This window comes from Lampetra planeri, chromosome 63, assembly GCF_965212315.1.
Source record: "Lampetra planeri chromosome 63, kcLamPlan1.2.h2, whole genome shotgun sequence".
Taxonomy (NCBI): Eukaryota; Metazoa; Chordata; class Hyperoartia; order Petromyzontiformes; family Petromyzontidae; genus Lampetra; species Lampetra planeri.
Window position 1 is genome coordinate 2,199,577 of NC_136169.1, and position 15,955 is coordinate 2,215,531.

The 15,955-nt window shown below is 50.3% G+C and overlaps 1 protein-coding gene across 1 annotated transcript in view; it reads right to left on the reverse strand.

The window, feature by feature from the left end:
- Positions 1-3,026: 3,026 nt before the first annotated feature.
- LOC144736879 (myosin-7-like) overlaps positions 3,027-15,955 on the reverse strand; it is a 33,919-nt gene continuing 20,990 nt past the window's right edge. Inside the window, exons 26-42 of the mRNA XM_078619535.1 lie at positions 15,602-15,692; positions 15,030-15,173; positions 14,043-14,288; positions 13,463-13,589; positions 12,606-12,724; positions 11,544-11,740; positions 9,681-9,864; positions 9,108-9,273; positions 8,667-8,791; positions 7,292-7,600; positions 6,746-6,949; positions 6,419-6,544; positions 5,975-6,145; positions 4,924-5,028; positions 4,634-4,729; positions 3,448-3,582; positions 3,027-3,154 (exon numbers count right to left, since the gene is read on the reverse strand). Of these exons, the coding sequence (XP_078475661.1) occupies positions 3,143-3,154; positions 3,448-3,582; positions 4,634-4,729; positions 4,924-5,028; positions 5,975-6,145; positions 6,419-6,544; positions 6,746-6,949; positions 7,292-7,600; positions 8,667-8,791; positions 9,108-9,273; positions 9,681-9,864; positions 11,544-11,740; positions 12,606-12,724; positions 13,463-13,589; positions 14,043-14,288; positions 15,030-15,173; positions 15,602-15,692 (2,557 nt within the window). The 3' untranslated portion in view covers positions 3,027-3,142. The remainder of the gene's footprint in view (positions 3,155-3,447; positions 3,583-4,633; positions 4,730-4,923; positions 5,029-5,974; positions 6,146-6,418; positions 6,545-6,745; positions 6,950-7,291; positions 7,601-8,666; positions 8,792-9,107; positions 9,274-9,680; positions 9,865-11,543; positions 11,741-12,605; positions 12,725-13,462; positions 13,590-14,042; positions 14,289-15,029; positions 15,174-15,601; positions 15,693-15,955) is intronic.

A 15,955-nucleotide genomic window follows, 5' to 3' on the forward strand; every position in this document is an offset into this window, starting at 1 on the left:
GGACCCATGCCAACCACGCTACACCACCACGTATGTATTGTGTGTATGGCAGTGTTATTCACTCATTTTCAGAGAGAGAGGGTGGGGGCACTTTCGCCAATGAGACATCAAGTGTGAGGGGCCACCACACTTGAAACCATTGGGGGGGGTTGACAGCATGATGGGGGGTGTCGTTTTAAACGTGTTCTGTTTTTTTATTATTAGTTTTTTCGGTAAAGTCACGTAGGTAAAAAATTAAATTTATGAAAGTTAAATAAAATAAAAATAAAAATCACGTATGACGTCGCTGTGACGTCATACGTGATTTTTATTTTATTTAACTTTTATTAATGTCACTGTGACGTCATACGTGATTTTTATTGTATTTTACTTTTATTAATTTAAATTTTTTATCTACGTGACTTTACCGAAAAAACTAAGAATATGAATCCTTGCAGTCACGAAAGCTTCAAATCTAGAAGTGTTGTGTTTTGTTGAGGGCCGCACCTCATGGGCCGCATTAAAGGCCAACAGGGGCCCCCAGTACCCCAACCGTGCAACAAACGAATAACAAGCTAAACACACAATGCAGTTCTAAAGACACGAGTTCTCGATCTAGATTTCAAAGTGCATAGCTCTAGTGGCTTCAAAAGACACCCATAGACTCTCATAAAGATCCCATAAGACAAAGAACCCCCCCCGCCCCCCCGTATAGCCTTATACTATTGGGGCAAGTGCTGTTAGCAGCATCTATGAAGGCACACGAGGGGGTGGGTGGCCACAATCGAACTCTGGTCGCCGGGTTCTTAGCGCAGGTCGCTCACCGCTGGCCTACCGCTCTCCACGAAGAGGACACAGACCCATGGACTCACAGAGTCCCTTCTATATTTGAAGTTTTCGTGACTGCAAGGATCCAAACTCTTTGGTTCTTTCGGTAAAGTCACGTAGGTATTTTTATATATCTTTTTACCTTCGTGACTTTACAGAAATAATCACAGAGTCCCCCCAGAGACTCGCATAAAGATTCCGTACACCCACGTAGACCCACAGATTCACGCAAGAGACCTATAGACTCGCATATAATGTACTGTAGACTCAAAAAACTTGCATGAAACCCATGGACAACTGACACGGAACCTATACGCACCTCCGATTAGCGCGGTTGGCTACGTACGATGCGAAAGAAGTTCAACATAGGAACCAGTGGCATCGATTTGAAAGTGTGCAGGCGGTGGAACTGCGCTATGGGCCTCCCACAAGCCAAAGGGGCCCAGGCACGGGCTACGAAGAAGGGTGGGGGAATTACACAGGGGACCCCATTCATTACGTGCACCACGGCCCATGCCAACCACGCTACGCCACTGAAGAGACCCCGGGAAGGGCGGGTCCCCTTGTCTTGAGCAGAACCCCCGTTTGGGCGCAGTTGGCGGGCGGGATCCGGATGGGCGTGGGGCGAGGAGAGCAGACGGAGTCGGGGTGAGGGGGATGAGGTGAGGGGAAGGGATGGGCGCACAGTGAGGGATGGAGGCGCCTTGTAATGAGTGAGACGAGGCACAGGAGCGGGATGAGGAGTGCGAGCGCTAGCAAAAAAAAGAAGGATCAGGAGTAGCAGCAGTTGTAGCGGCGGAACGAATGGACGCAGTTATCAGCATCGGGAATACGCGAAGCAGTTGTAGCAGCTGAAGTGGGGAGAGAAGTGGTGATTGACTCATGTTCAGCGTTTGATCTGTCAATTGAATGTGGACAGGACGAGAATGATATATTCATTAAGAGGAGGAGTTGTTGAAAGGATGATGATGTGATAACGATGAGTTTATAGAGAGGATGATGAGGTGAAGGGGGGAGGGCAAGACGCAGGGGCGGCTGTGATTACATCTGGCGTCACAAACATTCCTTCTCGTAATGACTCGTGACGAGAGGCTCTGGCGGGGAGCAGGAGGAGGGTGGTGGTGGTGGGGTATGGGGTGAGGGGTACGAGGTGGGGCTAATACGTGAGTGTGACTGCTATGGGGAGGGTATGACAAATATAAGAATGTTCCTTATTTTCTCAGGATAAAAACCTCAACCGAGTCTCACGACCCTTTTTATTAAAGAGGGTTCCTGCTATGTTGATGTTTTTTCATGTGGGGGGGGGGGGGTGACTTTCCGGTGCGTCTTATAATATAATTTGTAGCTCCACGCCGAGGCTGTGGGGTTCAGGCTGTCCCACACGAGTTCGAAGCCTCGGGAGAAGATAAGTTTTGTTTTACAATCACGAGTGCCCCACTGATGCATCTGTAATAAAAGTTGTAATCGGCAGTGTGGTGTGGGTCGAATCTGGGCGGCGCCTGGGGCTAGGGATTTAGGTTCTCGGTTCGAACCCCGAGGCATCCCTGGTCGATACTGCGAGGGTGTTATGAAAACATACGTTGCCTTCTTCGCAGTGGACGTTAAAGATCCCACGACGCTATTCTAACAAGAGTCAATCGTGTGTGTCGGTGTTATGTTCATGCCAACAAAAAAAGAAACCTCTAAACTACCGTGTTGGGAAAATATATGGCAATATTGCCCCTTACTCCGAAACGACTGCAGACTATATGTGTCAAACATAGCACCTTTGTGATAGGCGTGTGCTATAAGAATAGCATGAATACCACATGTATTGACTTGATTTAAGAGTTCAACGAAGATACAAATTGTCCCATAACCCGATGACATCTAGAGAATGCGGTCATGTTATCACCGCTCATACGCTTTATGTGTATCCATCATTGTGCATGTGTGTGTGTATATATCGTGCATCATTAAGCATACGTATCAATGTGTGTGTTGTGGGAGTGGCGGGTGCAACGTGTAAACACCAACACTGGGGATACAAAGACGGCCGGGAATGATGTTGGCCACACCATCCTCTCCTGTACCGTGCCGGAATTCATAGGTGCCCGCTAACAGTACTTGCCCCAACAGGCAGTGTTCGGTTACTTTATCAGGAATATCCTTGTGTGTGTGTAAAGAATCGTGTGCAGAGTCTGCCCTCTGCTGACCAGAAAACAGACACGAGTCGAGGATTGTTGCCGCACTTGCCGTATCCTCTTTATTGACATATTATATGTGCAACAAAGAGATTCTTTACGGTAAGGGTTACACATGTTTGGCGTGTTACGAGGGTGTCTGTGAGGTAGCTTTACTCTTCCTTCTGCAGGGCACACAGACACACACACAAGGACATGCAAGTTATATACACAGACATGGACACACACAGGGTTATACTGGTCATAACGATGAAGGAACCCCAACTCATAATCCTAACGCCCATAACTCTACTTGCCCAATGTTTCAGCTGCCACGCCGGGTGATTTAATCACACCGATTAACTTTGCATTGAATAGAATGCTTACCATTGCACTTTGGTGGCATCCCCACACTCCTATAAACCCCTCTAGACCCCCGTTTCCCCCCTCTAAACCCATGTAAACCCCCGTACTATACCTTTACGCCGGCGTCACGTGTCTTTGCGCGGAGTTTGTTCGCTTGCGACTCGGCGATGTCGGCACGCTCCTCCGCCTCCTCCAGCTCGTGCTGCAGCTTGCGGTAGCGAGACAGGTTCCCGTTCGCCTGTTCCTCCTGCCGGCAGGAGTGGAAGCAGATGAATGAGCAATGGTTTGGTGTAAGCGGTGGTGATGTTAGTGGTTGTGGGGAGCGGTAGCCAACAGAGCGCTGCGCTACGAACCCGGCAATCCCCTAGTTCGATTTCCGCTTACAGTCAACACCAGTGACGATGATCTGAGTCGGTCCTGGGCCTCCCCTAGGTCGACTCAACCTCAAATGAGTAGCTGGTGTGGTGTGTAAAGATCACTACTCGGGAGGCAAAGGCAGCCGGGCGTGGCGTTGGTCACTCACCCTCTCATATACGGTGCCGGCCTTTATAGGTGCTCGCTAAAAGCACCTGTCCTAACAGTCTGTTCAGGCTATACCGGGGGATATTTGTTTTGATTTAGTGCTAGAGTGTGGTGGTGATTGATGGTGGTGGTGGTCATGGTGTCAGCGAGACCTGTCAGCGAGCCTTCGACACTTCATGTGGCCTCAAAGTCCACCTGGCCTGGCACAGGCGTCGTGGTAATGTCACCGTCACTTAGTGGTGAATAGCGGGTATTGGTAGGAGTGATGGACTCGTGGTGGAGGTAGTGTAATGTAGTGGTGATTTATTTGGGTGTTGATGGTGAGGTGGTAGGTTAGTGGTGGAGTATGGTTATGGTTTTGTGGGGGAAATGGTGGTGGAGCAATGATGCTGTATGATGGTGATGGTTTAGGTGTTGGTGATGGGTGGTAAGGAGGTGGTGATGTTGTGCAGTGTGATAGTTTGTACGATGGTGGTGGGTTGATAGCGCAGTTTAGTGGCACAAGGTGGTATTGTCGTGAGGTAGTGTGTGATGGGGAGGTGTTCAGACATTGTGATTGAGATGTTGGAGTGGTGTACTGATAGGCAGAAGTGTTTCTATGGTTACATAACGCTGATAGCACATTGAAAAGTGGTGCATTGCAGAATTCTAATTTCGAGAACAAGGGGATATATGCCCAGCTTCAAGTGGGAAAAAAACTGGAAAAACCAAATTGGACAACGATTAAATGAAATCGATGTGAGCTCCCTGCACTGCACGGACACCGCGACTCTTACCGCCTCCTCGGCCTGCCGCTTGTAGGCCTTGACCTTCAGCTGAAGTTTGTCCACCAGGTCTTGCAGGCGAGCCAGATTCTTCTTGTCCTCCTCCGTCTGCCCTCAGCGTACACACGCACAAACACATACGTGCGAACGTACACCACACGTGTACGCAGACGCACACACAAACACACGCACACAAACAAGTGATGGGATCATGAGTGGTGGGGTCCAGCACCTCCTAGCAAATTGTCGCGTGTGTGTACACGTGTCGATGTGTGCACGTGGAGATGGGTGCGGTGCATCACCTGGTAGGAGAGCTCCTTCGCACGCCTCTCGTACTTGCGCGCTCCCTTCACAGTCTCAGCGTTCCTCCTCTGTTCTGCCTCCAGCTCGTTCTCCAGCTCTCTCACCTACGGGGGGAGCACAGGGGTGGAGGTGAGTGGTGCGGTATTTGAGCATAAGCAGGGATGTGTTTGTGTGCTATCATGGCCAAGAAGTGGCACATTTCCCACTGGTTAATTCTACAAGTGTATTAACCGTTAAAGTACAAGGGGTCTGCTTCACAGTTTACGTTAAGTATGCCCTTATTAAAAAAAGTGTAGGTATCATTGTCAAATTTGAAAAATTTGATACTTAGTTGGGAAACATTGTAACCATTGGTCTAGACCAGGGGTCGGCAACCTACGGCTCCGGAGCCGCATGCGGCTCTTTACGGGCTGCTTCTTGACGATATGTACGTATGTACAGTATGTACTCAGATGCATTGCGGCTCTTGAAGTACTGAATTTTGTACCGAATTGGAAAGAAATGGCTCTTCTTGTTATTTTGGTTGCCGACCCCTGGTCTAGACTGTAAAACTTAGCATATACTCTCCTGAAAAAGAGCTTGATTGTCAGTGAGGCTTTCTTGGCTAAACAAGTGTAAACAAACTAATAGTCGTAGGTAATGTGATTAGTCCACTCTGCTACAAATCCAATAGCCTCAGTTTTATTCCTGGCCACGGTGGATATCGGTGACCAATATCTGATTCAGTCTTGAGCCTTTCTTAGGTCACCTTAGCCTTAAATTACTACCTCGTGCAATGGGGAGACAGTGGATTGTGACACGACTCACTTGTGCTTTGTTTAGGCCTTCATAGGTGATCGCAAACAGCTCTTGTCCCAACAGTTTTAAAACGACAACATGGGGGGGTCTGTTATTATCTGCCAGTCATCTCAGTCATCCCCCTTGCCTCACCTGCTTCTCACCTCACTCCCCTCAAAATTTCACCCTCTGACCTCACCTCCTGTGACCTCACTTCACACTCAGCCTCTTATCTCACACCCCCTTGTATCACCCTCACCGCCCTCTCCTCACCCTGGCCTCCAGCTTCTGGAGCTGCTTCTTGCCGCCCTTGAGCGCGATCTGCTCGGCCTCATCCAGCCGGTGCTGCAGGTCCTTCACCGTCTGCTCCATGTTCTTCTTCATGCGCTCCAGGTGAGCGCTCGTGTCCTGCTCCTTCTTCAGCTCCTCGGCCATCATGGCCGCCTGACAGAACACGAATTCCTGGTTAGGCTCCCGAGTCACTGGTGGTTGTGGCATGCGGAGGCCTACAGCTGGCAGTGGATAGACCATGGTTCAAGATGATGGCGATTGGGTGCCCTCTTCCAGCAGTGGATAGACCACGGGTGATGATGATGATGAGATAATGGTGGTGACATGAGGAGGCCTTCATCCACCATTGAGCAGATCATGGATAATGATGATGTGGGGATTCCCTCATCTAGCGGTGGATGGACCGTGGCTCATGGGGTTCCTCACGTCTGTGATGGCCTTCTTGGCCTTTTCCTCGGCATTGCGGCACTCCTGCACGGACTCCTCCACCTCGTTTTGGAGCACCCCCATGTCTCCTTCCAGCTTCTTCTTCTGGTTGATCAGGCTGGTGTTCTATGGAGCACGAAGGAGAAGGTGGGAGCAAGTGGGATCAAGAGGGAAGGAGGAGGATATGAGAGGGAGGGAGAAAGAAAGAGCAGGATGGAGCAGGAGGGAGGAAACAATTGGAAGGGTGATCACCTGGATCGTTGAATTCACACGGAACAACTCAAGATGACAACAACAATGGTGGCTGTGATGACGATGAGGACGCACCTGCGAGTGCAGGAGCTGCACGCGCTCGCTGGCCTCGATGAGCTCCTGCTCGGCGAGCTTGCGCGCGCGCTCCGTCTGCTCGAGCGCCGAGCGCAGCTCCTCCACCTCGGCCAGCATGAGCGTGCTACGCCGCTCCGCCATGGCCGCCTGCTCCTTGTACTCGTCTCCCAGACGCAGGGCGTCGTCCAGCTGCAGCTGGGCCTCCTGTGTGTGTGCAGCGGTGGTGGTGGTGGTGGTGGAATAAAGTGTTGGTGGTAGTGGCAGACAGTGGGGGCAGCAAGAGGGTGACACAGAGGGAAACACAGAAGGATTAAGAAATTCCATTATTATTTGCAAGGGAGGAAAAATTATGCGTATGCATACAGAATCATAACTGCTCGGGAAGCCTTCCGCTAGCAGCGGATTTATCCTGGTTGATGATTATGAGGACTTCCCCACCCATATATTTTGACTTATACTCCATTCTCTCTTTGGCTATTTATAATCGTACTACAATTCTAGCCTGCTGGACTTCAGAGCAATTCCTGTACTTCACCATTCACGCACCTTGAACTGTGACTGCACCATCTTGAGCTGCTTCTGTGCCTCTGAGGCTGAGCGGTTGGCGTGGCTCAGCTGGATCTCCATCTCGTTGAGGTCGCCCTCCATCTTCTTCTTGATGCGCAGCGCCTCGTTCCTTGAGCGCGTCTCGGCCTCCAGGGCGGTCTGCAGCGTCTCGACGGCGCGCTGGTTGTTCCGTTTGGACTGCTCCAGCTCCTCGTCTTTCTCGGAGAGCTTGCGTTCGATGTCGGCCTTCATCTGGTTGAGCTCGAGCTGAGCGCGGAGGATCTTGCTTTCTTCGTGCTCCAGGGAGGCCTGCGTTGGGACAGCGAGAGTTTCGGTAACGAAATTAGAAATACTCATCAACAAAGTGTTTTTTATTTGAGTCAACAATAATTGAGTGGATAAAAAATCATCAAGCAGGACATTGGTCGTAACTACCAATTATAATTTCGTTTACAACCAAAATATTTGTCAATTAGGTTTAAAAAAAATATTTTAGACAACAATGACTGAGTGGACTAACATATCAAGCATGGTGATGGCGACGACTTACCCACTGAAAATAAAAGTATGGCTACGAAGCGACAAAATTAACTAGCCTGAATTAATACGCAGACTAAGATAATTCATTATCATTATTGGAGACTGCAGTGCACTGATGAAAACCAAACATGGTAATTGGCTGTGTATTTACATTTTTTCTTTACTGATACACACTCATTGACTGACCTGATAATATGGGGGGCGAAATTGCATGCCCCTCACTGGACCAGATGTGCTGCATTTGACTAGTCTAAGAGAACGTCTTAATGACATCAACAGATGAAGACTTGATTGAAGTGCCACACGTTGTCGTTTACTAGACTAATGCTGACAAAACTGACACTGGGATTGGGGTCAGATGGGAGAAAAATGTAACTTTTCAACGTGAGGATAGGATCAATATGAATCAATTAATACTCTTGTGATTTTGGTGCCACTTTGTCAGGTACAATGGGAGGACGATCCGCTGGATAGTTATCGGGGTCCCTGAATGTCACGTTGGCGACTATATTTAGAGACAGTATTAGTAAGCGGTACTTAGTGCATAGCAGTATGAAACTGGGGACCTAAATTCGATTCCCAACTAATGCGACCGTCATTAGCAAGTGATATTAGGACTTGTCCCGTGTCTCAGCTAGGTCGATTCAGCCTTAAATAAGTACCCCATGCGGTGTGTAAAAACATCAGCGCTGGGAAGACAAATGTGGCTGGCAGTGACACCGGCCACACCACCACCCTCCCGTGTGCCGTCATTGCCTCACTAGGGCGCTAGCTAACAGCACTTTCCCCAACGGCCCGTGTAGGTTCTTTGTGTTTGTCCCCTGCCCCACGTCACCTCTGCCTCCTCCAGCGCCGCCTGCAGGTCGACCTTCTCCTGCTCCAGCTGCTTGCGCAGCTTCTCCAGCTCGTGCACCGTCTTGGCTCCCTCGCTCATCTGCTCCGTCAGATCGGAGATCTCCTCTGTGCACGCAGAAAATCACACCTTGTTATCATCATCATCATCATAATCTATGCTATCGCTCTTCACATACAACAACAACCGCCATTCGCCACTAAGTGGCGGTGACGTCACCACGACGCTTGTGCCAGGCCATGTGCACCTTGAGGCCACGTGAAGTGTCGAACGCCCGCTGGCAGGTCACAGGGCAGACCCAGCAGGTGCCACGGGTCGGCTGACTAAGATGACTGAGATGACTGGCTGATGCATCACCTGTGCCCCCTACTGTGCCAACTTCACATATACCCACTCACTCACGCACACACACTCACTACTCACCCTGCAGGTTCTTGTTCTCCCTCTTCATGGTCTCCAGGTGGTCGAGGCTCTCCTCGTACGCGTTCTTCAGCTTGAAGAGCTCCGTGCTGAGTGAGCGCGCCTCCTTCTGCGCCCCCTCCAGCTCCGCTTGCGATTCTTCAAACTTCTGCTTCCACTCGGCCAGAACCTGCAGAGACGACAACGCCGAGATGAGACTCACAGTGCGGCAAAACCCGCAGATGCATTGAAAGACAGAAAGGTGCAGCCTTGCAATTGCTTGAAGGAAAGACGGTAGCAGGCAGAGGTAGAAAAGGATGATACTGAATCTGGACTCATACTCGGGTCGCTGGGTTCTTATCGCAGTGCACTAACCACTACACTACCACTCCACACATTCAACAACAAGCGTCGTTCCCACTCGGTGGCGGTTACATCACCACGGCGGATGTGCCAGGCTAGGTGCTCTTGATGCCACGTGAAGTGTCGAAGGCTGGGGCTGATGATAAGGCCGCATTTCTTAGTAGCATTCTCCAAGTTCAGCAGCAACATCTCCAAAACCCACGAACCGTGTGTGTGACCCCGTGTGACCCGTACCTTGTCGAACGTCCTCTGCTTCTTGTCGAGGGCGGCGGCTGCGGCGTTGGCACGCTCCACGTCCACCATCATGTCCTCGAGCTCGTTCTGCAGACGCTGCTTGGTCTTCTCCAGTGAGGAGCACTTGGCATTGGCGGCCTCCACAGACTCCTCCGCCTCCTGCAGCCTCTGCACCAGCTTCTTCCTGCGTGGCCACGGGGAAGAGGAGGATAAGGTAGTGGGAAGAGTAGGAGGCGGGTGCCAAGATGTGCGTGTGTGCATATCTTTGTGTCTGTATGTCTGTGTATCCTCACATCCTCTGCACATGCTTGATACAGCTATCGTGCTGTGACGGTTCCACCTGAAGACGGAAGCTTGTGTTGCCTCCGAAACGTCGTGATTTTTATTTTTTTATTTTACTTTTGTTAATTTACATTTTTTACCTACATGACTTTACAGAAAAAACCTAACAATATGTTTGAGCACGTCTGAGTGTGCAAGACGTGAGTGTGTATGGACGTGTGTGCGTATCCGCGTCTCTACCTGCGTGTGCGCGAGTCGCAAGTGCGTGCGGCGCTCGGACCCACTACTTGCTCGTCTTATCTTTAACTTTTGATTCCAAAATAAAACGAGCGAGGAGCACGCCCGTGCGCCACTTCCCAGCGGGAGCCGTGCCACGTCAAACGCCAAGAGGTCCACCACCTCGCCTCCGAGGGCAACGCTCTTACCCACAAACCACACTGCTGAAAACTCCCTCGTCACAGTACTACCTGATTAGCACGGTTGGATATGATACGGTGTAACATACATACTGTTCCAATGATCTTCACTCATTGCCTACTCCGTCCATGTTGACAACCCCTCTGTTTTGTCTCATCCATACTTTTTTAAACCACCACACTGCAGATTGAAAGACTTTGCTTACGGCTTCTGGCCTCGCACTGCTCAACTTAGGATTCCGTCCATCTATTTTCCCAAATTCTTACAACTTTTCTCAATTCAAGAAATATAATTTGAATTCAAATGTATTACACATTCAACTGTTGTCGGCTGCTTGGAATTTTGGACCTCTGTGATTGTGCTCAGCAGTCGTTATGAAAAAAATCACCCTGAGTTGATTACCATGGCCTTTACAACTCTTATTGATAAGCTACTGATTGATTGCACGAGGACAATGGTAAGGATGGTGGTGGTGATGGTGGTGATGGTGGTAGTGGTGATGGTGGTGGTGATCGTGGTGATGGTGGTAGTGGTGATGGTGATGGTGGTGGTGATGGTGGTGGTGATGGTGGTGATGGTGGTAGTGGTGATGGTGGTGGTGATCGTGGTGATGGTGGTAGTGGTGATGGTGGTGGTGATGGTGGTGGTGATGGTGGTGGTGGTGGTGGTGGTGATGGTGGTGGTGGTGATGGTGGTGATGGTGGTGGTGATGGTGGTGGTGATGGTGGTGGTGGTCATGGTGATGATGGTGGAGATGGTGATGGTGGTGATGGTGATGATGGTGATGGTGGTGATGGTGATGGTGGTGATGGTGGTGATGGTGATGATGGTGGAGATGGTGATGGTGGTGATGGTGGTGATGGTGGTGATGGTGATGGTGGTGATGGTGATGATGGTGGAGATGGTGATGGTGGTGATGGTGGTGATGGTGGTGATGGTGATGATGGTGGAGATGGTGATGGTGGTGATGGTGGTGGTGATGGTGGTGGTGATGGTGGTGGTGATGGTGGTGGTGATGGTGGTGATGATGGTGGTGGTGGTGGTGGTGATGGTGGTGATGATGGTGGTGGTGGTGGTGTTGATGGTGGTGGTGATGGTGGTGGTGATGGTGGTGGTGGTGGTGATGGTGATGGTGGTGGTGATGGTGGTGAGCGCCGTCCGTACTTGGCCTCCTCCAGCTCCTCGGTCCTCTGGATGGCGTCCGTCTCGTACTTGGTCCTCCACTGCGCCACCTCGGCGTTGGCGCGAGACAGCGCTCGCTGGAGCTCCGCCTTGGCCTCCTGCTCCTCCTCGTACTGCTCGCGCAGCAGGTCGCAGTCGTGCCGCGCCGCCTGCACCGCGTGCGCCAGCGCGCTCTTCGCCTGGGGGCCGGGGGTGGGGTGGGTGTGTGGTGGTAGCAGGATTAGTAGAGTGATGCTCATTCGATCAGCGTTTGCGCTTTGTTGCAGAAGTTTTACGGCCGCCTTTGTTAATGCTACTGGTGAATATGCGCTGTCTGCTTCACAGTGAACGTCAGTGGTCCCGTTACGTTATTAAAAAAAAAAAACTAGGCTATTTGTGCCAGCGTTATGATTAAAATTTGAGAAATTGCCCAAAGATTACTGAATTGGGAGAACACATAGCAATTACTTGTGCTATAAGAATAGTGCTATTACAAAATGTTCGAGAGATTTTACTTATACATAGAGCATCGTTCGTGCAAATTTCATCTCACAATCATTGAAGAACCACAGACAAGTTGGAAGGCAGCCAGGCAGTGAACTGGGACAATCAATCGCTCAACGTATGCAGTTATCTGTATGACCTAAGATTTTTTTAGTCAATTAATGAATGTTTATTGATGTGGGAGGAACCCAGAGCACCCAGAGCAAACCCACACATGTGAGGGAGCAACACTCTGTCCCATACAGAAAGGAGAGATAACATTAGTTTTAACTTTGTTTTACCGTCTTCTTTAAAGCCCGGTTATATCACCTCAATGCCCACGGGAAGGCAGATTTGCAACATTTGTGTGGTCCGCCAACCCTCGCCTCCACAGTGCTAGATATCAGGCATGTGCCTCCACTGTCCAGCCCATTATGCTATGAAGAATGGTAATTACCCAAAACGTTGCCTCGTAGATTTTCTTCTTTAGATTATAGTACGGCTCTGATCTCTGAGCCACCGGGCAAACACCAGTCGACGGGTCGAGTGTCGGTCCAAGGTTCATCTTCTCTGTTCTCTTACCTTGAGCTCCTCATCAAGCTGTCGTCGCAGCTCCTCCACCTGCTGAGTGAACGACTGCTTCCCGCGCGTCAGCTGCGTGACGAGCGCCTGCTTCTCCTCCATCTGCCTTGACAGCTCGCCTACACGGGGTGAGGGAGGTGCGCACATTGCCAGATTATTATCATCAGAGTGATGTGCCTTTGTTCATTAACTTTAATGTGCCTTTGTGATAGCCTTTGTTCTATTATTGTGCCGGTATGCATCATTATACTGGTAGGAACCACCTGGTTTCACCAGCCCACAGGGGATTATTGTATCCGTCCGTCCGTCGTGCATACAAAAATGGGAGGGGTGGGGCTGGGTAGAGAGGGGAGCGTGGGCAGGGGCTGGGTGAGGAGGTGGGGAGGAGCTGGGTGGGGAGGGGCTGGGTAGCGAGAGTGGGGCTGGGTGGGGGGTGGGAGGGGTGGGGCTGGGTGGGGGGTGGGAGGGGTGGGGCTGGTCACCCCGTGGTGCCCTTATAAAACTCAACGTTTAATCTACTCACGCCGGCTTGTGCCCGCCCTCACAGTCGGACATATTTGCGGAATACACCACGCCGCCGTTTACCCTGGCCATTGACCGAGCAACTCAACGTTCCTACCAGCTCCCTCCGCAGGAATGTGTTTATTGCTTCTATAGCAATGTAGCGATGCGATGACCATTGTTACTCACAACACACGGTCGTGGTATGTGAGCGGGTGCTAGATGGGTTATTAGATGGCAGGATCATGAGCGTTGGTGGCTGCTTGGGGAGGCCATCATCCAGCAGTGGATTGACCACGGCCGATGACGCTGATGATGATAAGCAATGTGGCGTGCGTGTGTGCTGGAAGGAGCACCGTTCTCTGTTTGCAGTTTGGCTTTCTGCGTCGTGAAGTCGTTGAGTGCTCGCTGGTTCTCCTCAAACGACACCTTGAGCTCGTTGAGCTGATCCTCATAGCTGCGGCACATCTTCTCCAGGTTCGACTGGTGCCCGCGACGTGGAAGGGGAGAAACAATTAGGTTGGCAACAAAAATTACAATATCAACGATGTCAACTTCATCATCGACATCATTAATGACAACAGTAGCGACAGCTGGGTATATCTCAAAATCCCAAGCACCACATGTGGGCATGTAACAATGAGGGATTATTTCGGGACTACTAGTAGACTTAGAGATATGAGTCTTTGACTAAATGAAATACAGGTGCTGGACTCAATGGGAGTCAGGTCCAGGATACAGTGAGAAAACGGCCCTGGATCCAGAGACTGGTCCAGGATTTACTGAGGGACTCAAATGACTCAAGGACACAAGCATTTGACTGAAGCACTGTTTTTGTCGAAAAAAACATCTTCAGGGGGCAGTTATCAACAACCAGGACAAGTGTAAACGCCTATGGACCCGGGCCGGATCCGACGCCTCCCGCCACGCGCTCACCTTGGTCTTGACGACGGACTCCATGTTGGAGAGGACGTCGTCCAGTTCCATCTTGAACTCGCTCTTCTCCTTCTCCAGCTTCTGCTTGACGCGCTGGAGGTTGTCCAGCTGCTCGCCCAGCTCGGCGACGCTGTCCGCGTGCTTCTTGCGCAGCGCCGACGCCGTGGCCTCGTGCTGCAGCGTCGACTCCTCCAGGTCGCGACGCAGCTTCTGGAACTCGGCCTCCCGCTTCTTGTTGAACTCGACCTGCGTTGGGGGGTAGAATTGAATGACCAGCCCATATTGGACATCTGTGAAAAAGTGCTCCGTAGCTCGTCGGATTCCTGCAGTCTAAATAAAGATTCTGAGTCTGTCAAAATGTGTTTCAAACACAAGAGAGCGCCCTGGCAGAGCACATCCAAGGATGTGGTTTTACCGAATTTCATTTAACAGATGCGTATAGAGTGCTGAGCGCAGGCCTTAAACGTCAAGTGGACAGGAACAAACAGCACCATTGAAGGTTTAAACACATGAATAAATCATGGTTAATGGCAAGCAAGAACAGCACTAGGCATCATATATACGAATTAATACGTTTCTTGAATTGAGCAAAGATATAAGAACTTGGGAAAACATACTGCAAGGGAATTCCAAAGTTGAGCTTTGTAAAGAAATAAGTGTGTCTGGGAAGTGGTAGCACTGGTTAGCGCACTATGCTACAAACTTGGAGACCCGAGTTCGATTCCTGGCTAACACCAGTGACAATTATTTGAACTAGTCCGGGACCTCCTCTATGTCCATTTATCCTTTACTGAGCACCTGATGCGGTGTGCAAACCTACTTGGGAGACAGAGGAGGCTGAACGTGGTGTTGGCCACACTGTCGCTCATGTGACGTGCTTGCCTTCATGAGTGCTTACAAGCAGCACTTGTCCCAACAGTCTGTAGACTACACGGGTGACATTTGTCTGTTTCTGTGTCTGGGGGTTGGGGGGGGAGAGGGGGTCACCTGCGCTGCCGTGGCTCCTCCCGCCTCCTCCAGCCTCTCGCTGATCTCCTCCAGCTCGCGCGCCACGTCCGCTCGCTGCTTCTCCACCTTGGCGCGCGCCGCTCGCTCAGCCTCGAGCTCCTCCTCCAGCTCCTCAATGCGCGCCTGGGGAGGGGCGAGATCATCATCAGCATCTTCATCAGCTGCATGGATGTGGATCTGATCATCATAATCATCAGCAGCAGGGTAATAGTTGCCATAGCCATGATCATCATCGTCAGTGTAATCTTTATGATTATAATCATTGTCATCAGCAGCAGACATAGCGGTAACATCATTATCATTGTCAGCAGCAGAAGCACTGCTACCATAACCAGTAACACTTTCATCAACTTGATTATCTTTAACCCATCTCTGTAGAGGTTTTGAGTTTTTTCCTCTCATGTGTGGTGTGTTTTCATGTTTTCCGATTTCCTCCCACACTAACCCGAACACTCATAAATGTAACTGACCAAATATCCCAATGTTACAGGACTCATTTAGGCTTCATTGGGTGAAAGGCATTATCATAATCATCAATCAGTGTGCATCACCTGCAGTTCCTTGATCTTTTTCTGAAGCTGAGCAGCCAGTGCCTGTTCATCCTCAATTCGGCTGTTCAGGGTGCTCATCTCAAACTCCCTCCTGCACACACGCACGTGTACACATACGTATATATGTTAATGTGCATACATGTATGCGAGTACCCATAATACAAACGAGCACAAGCGTACACATGCACACCCGTGCACGGATGCACACACATTGCACATACAGACGTACGTGCACTTATGCACACATACGCACACACAAAGGTCATAAAGTCACAGTCCCTCAGCCATGCTTCAATCAATCATAGATCATGGATCATGATGATAACGATGATAAAAACCATGATGATGATAAAG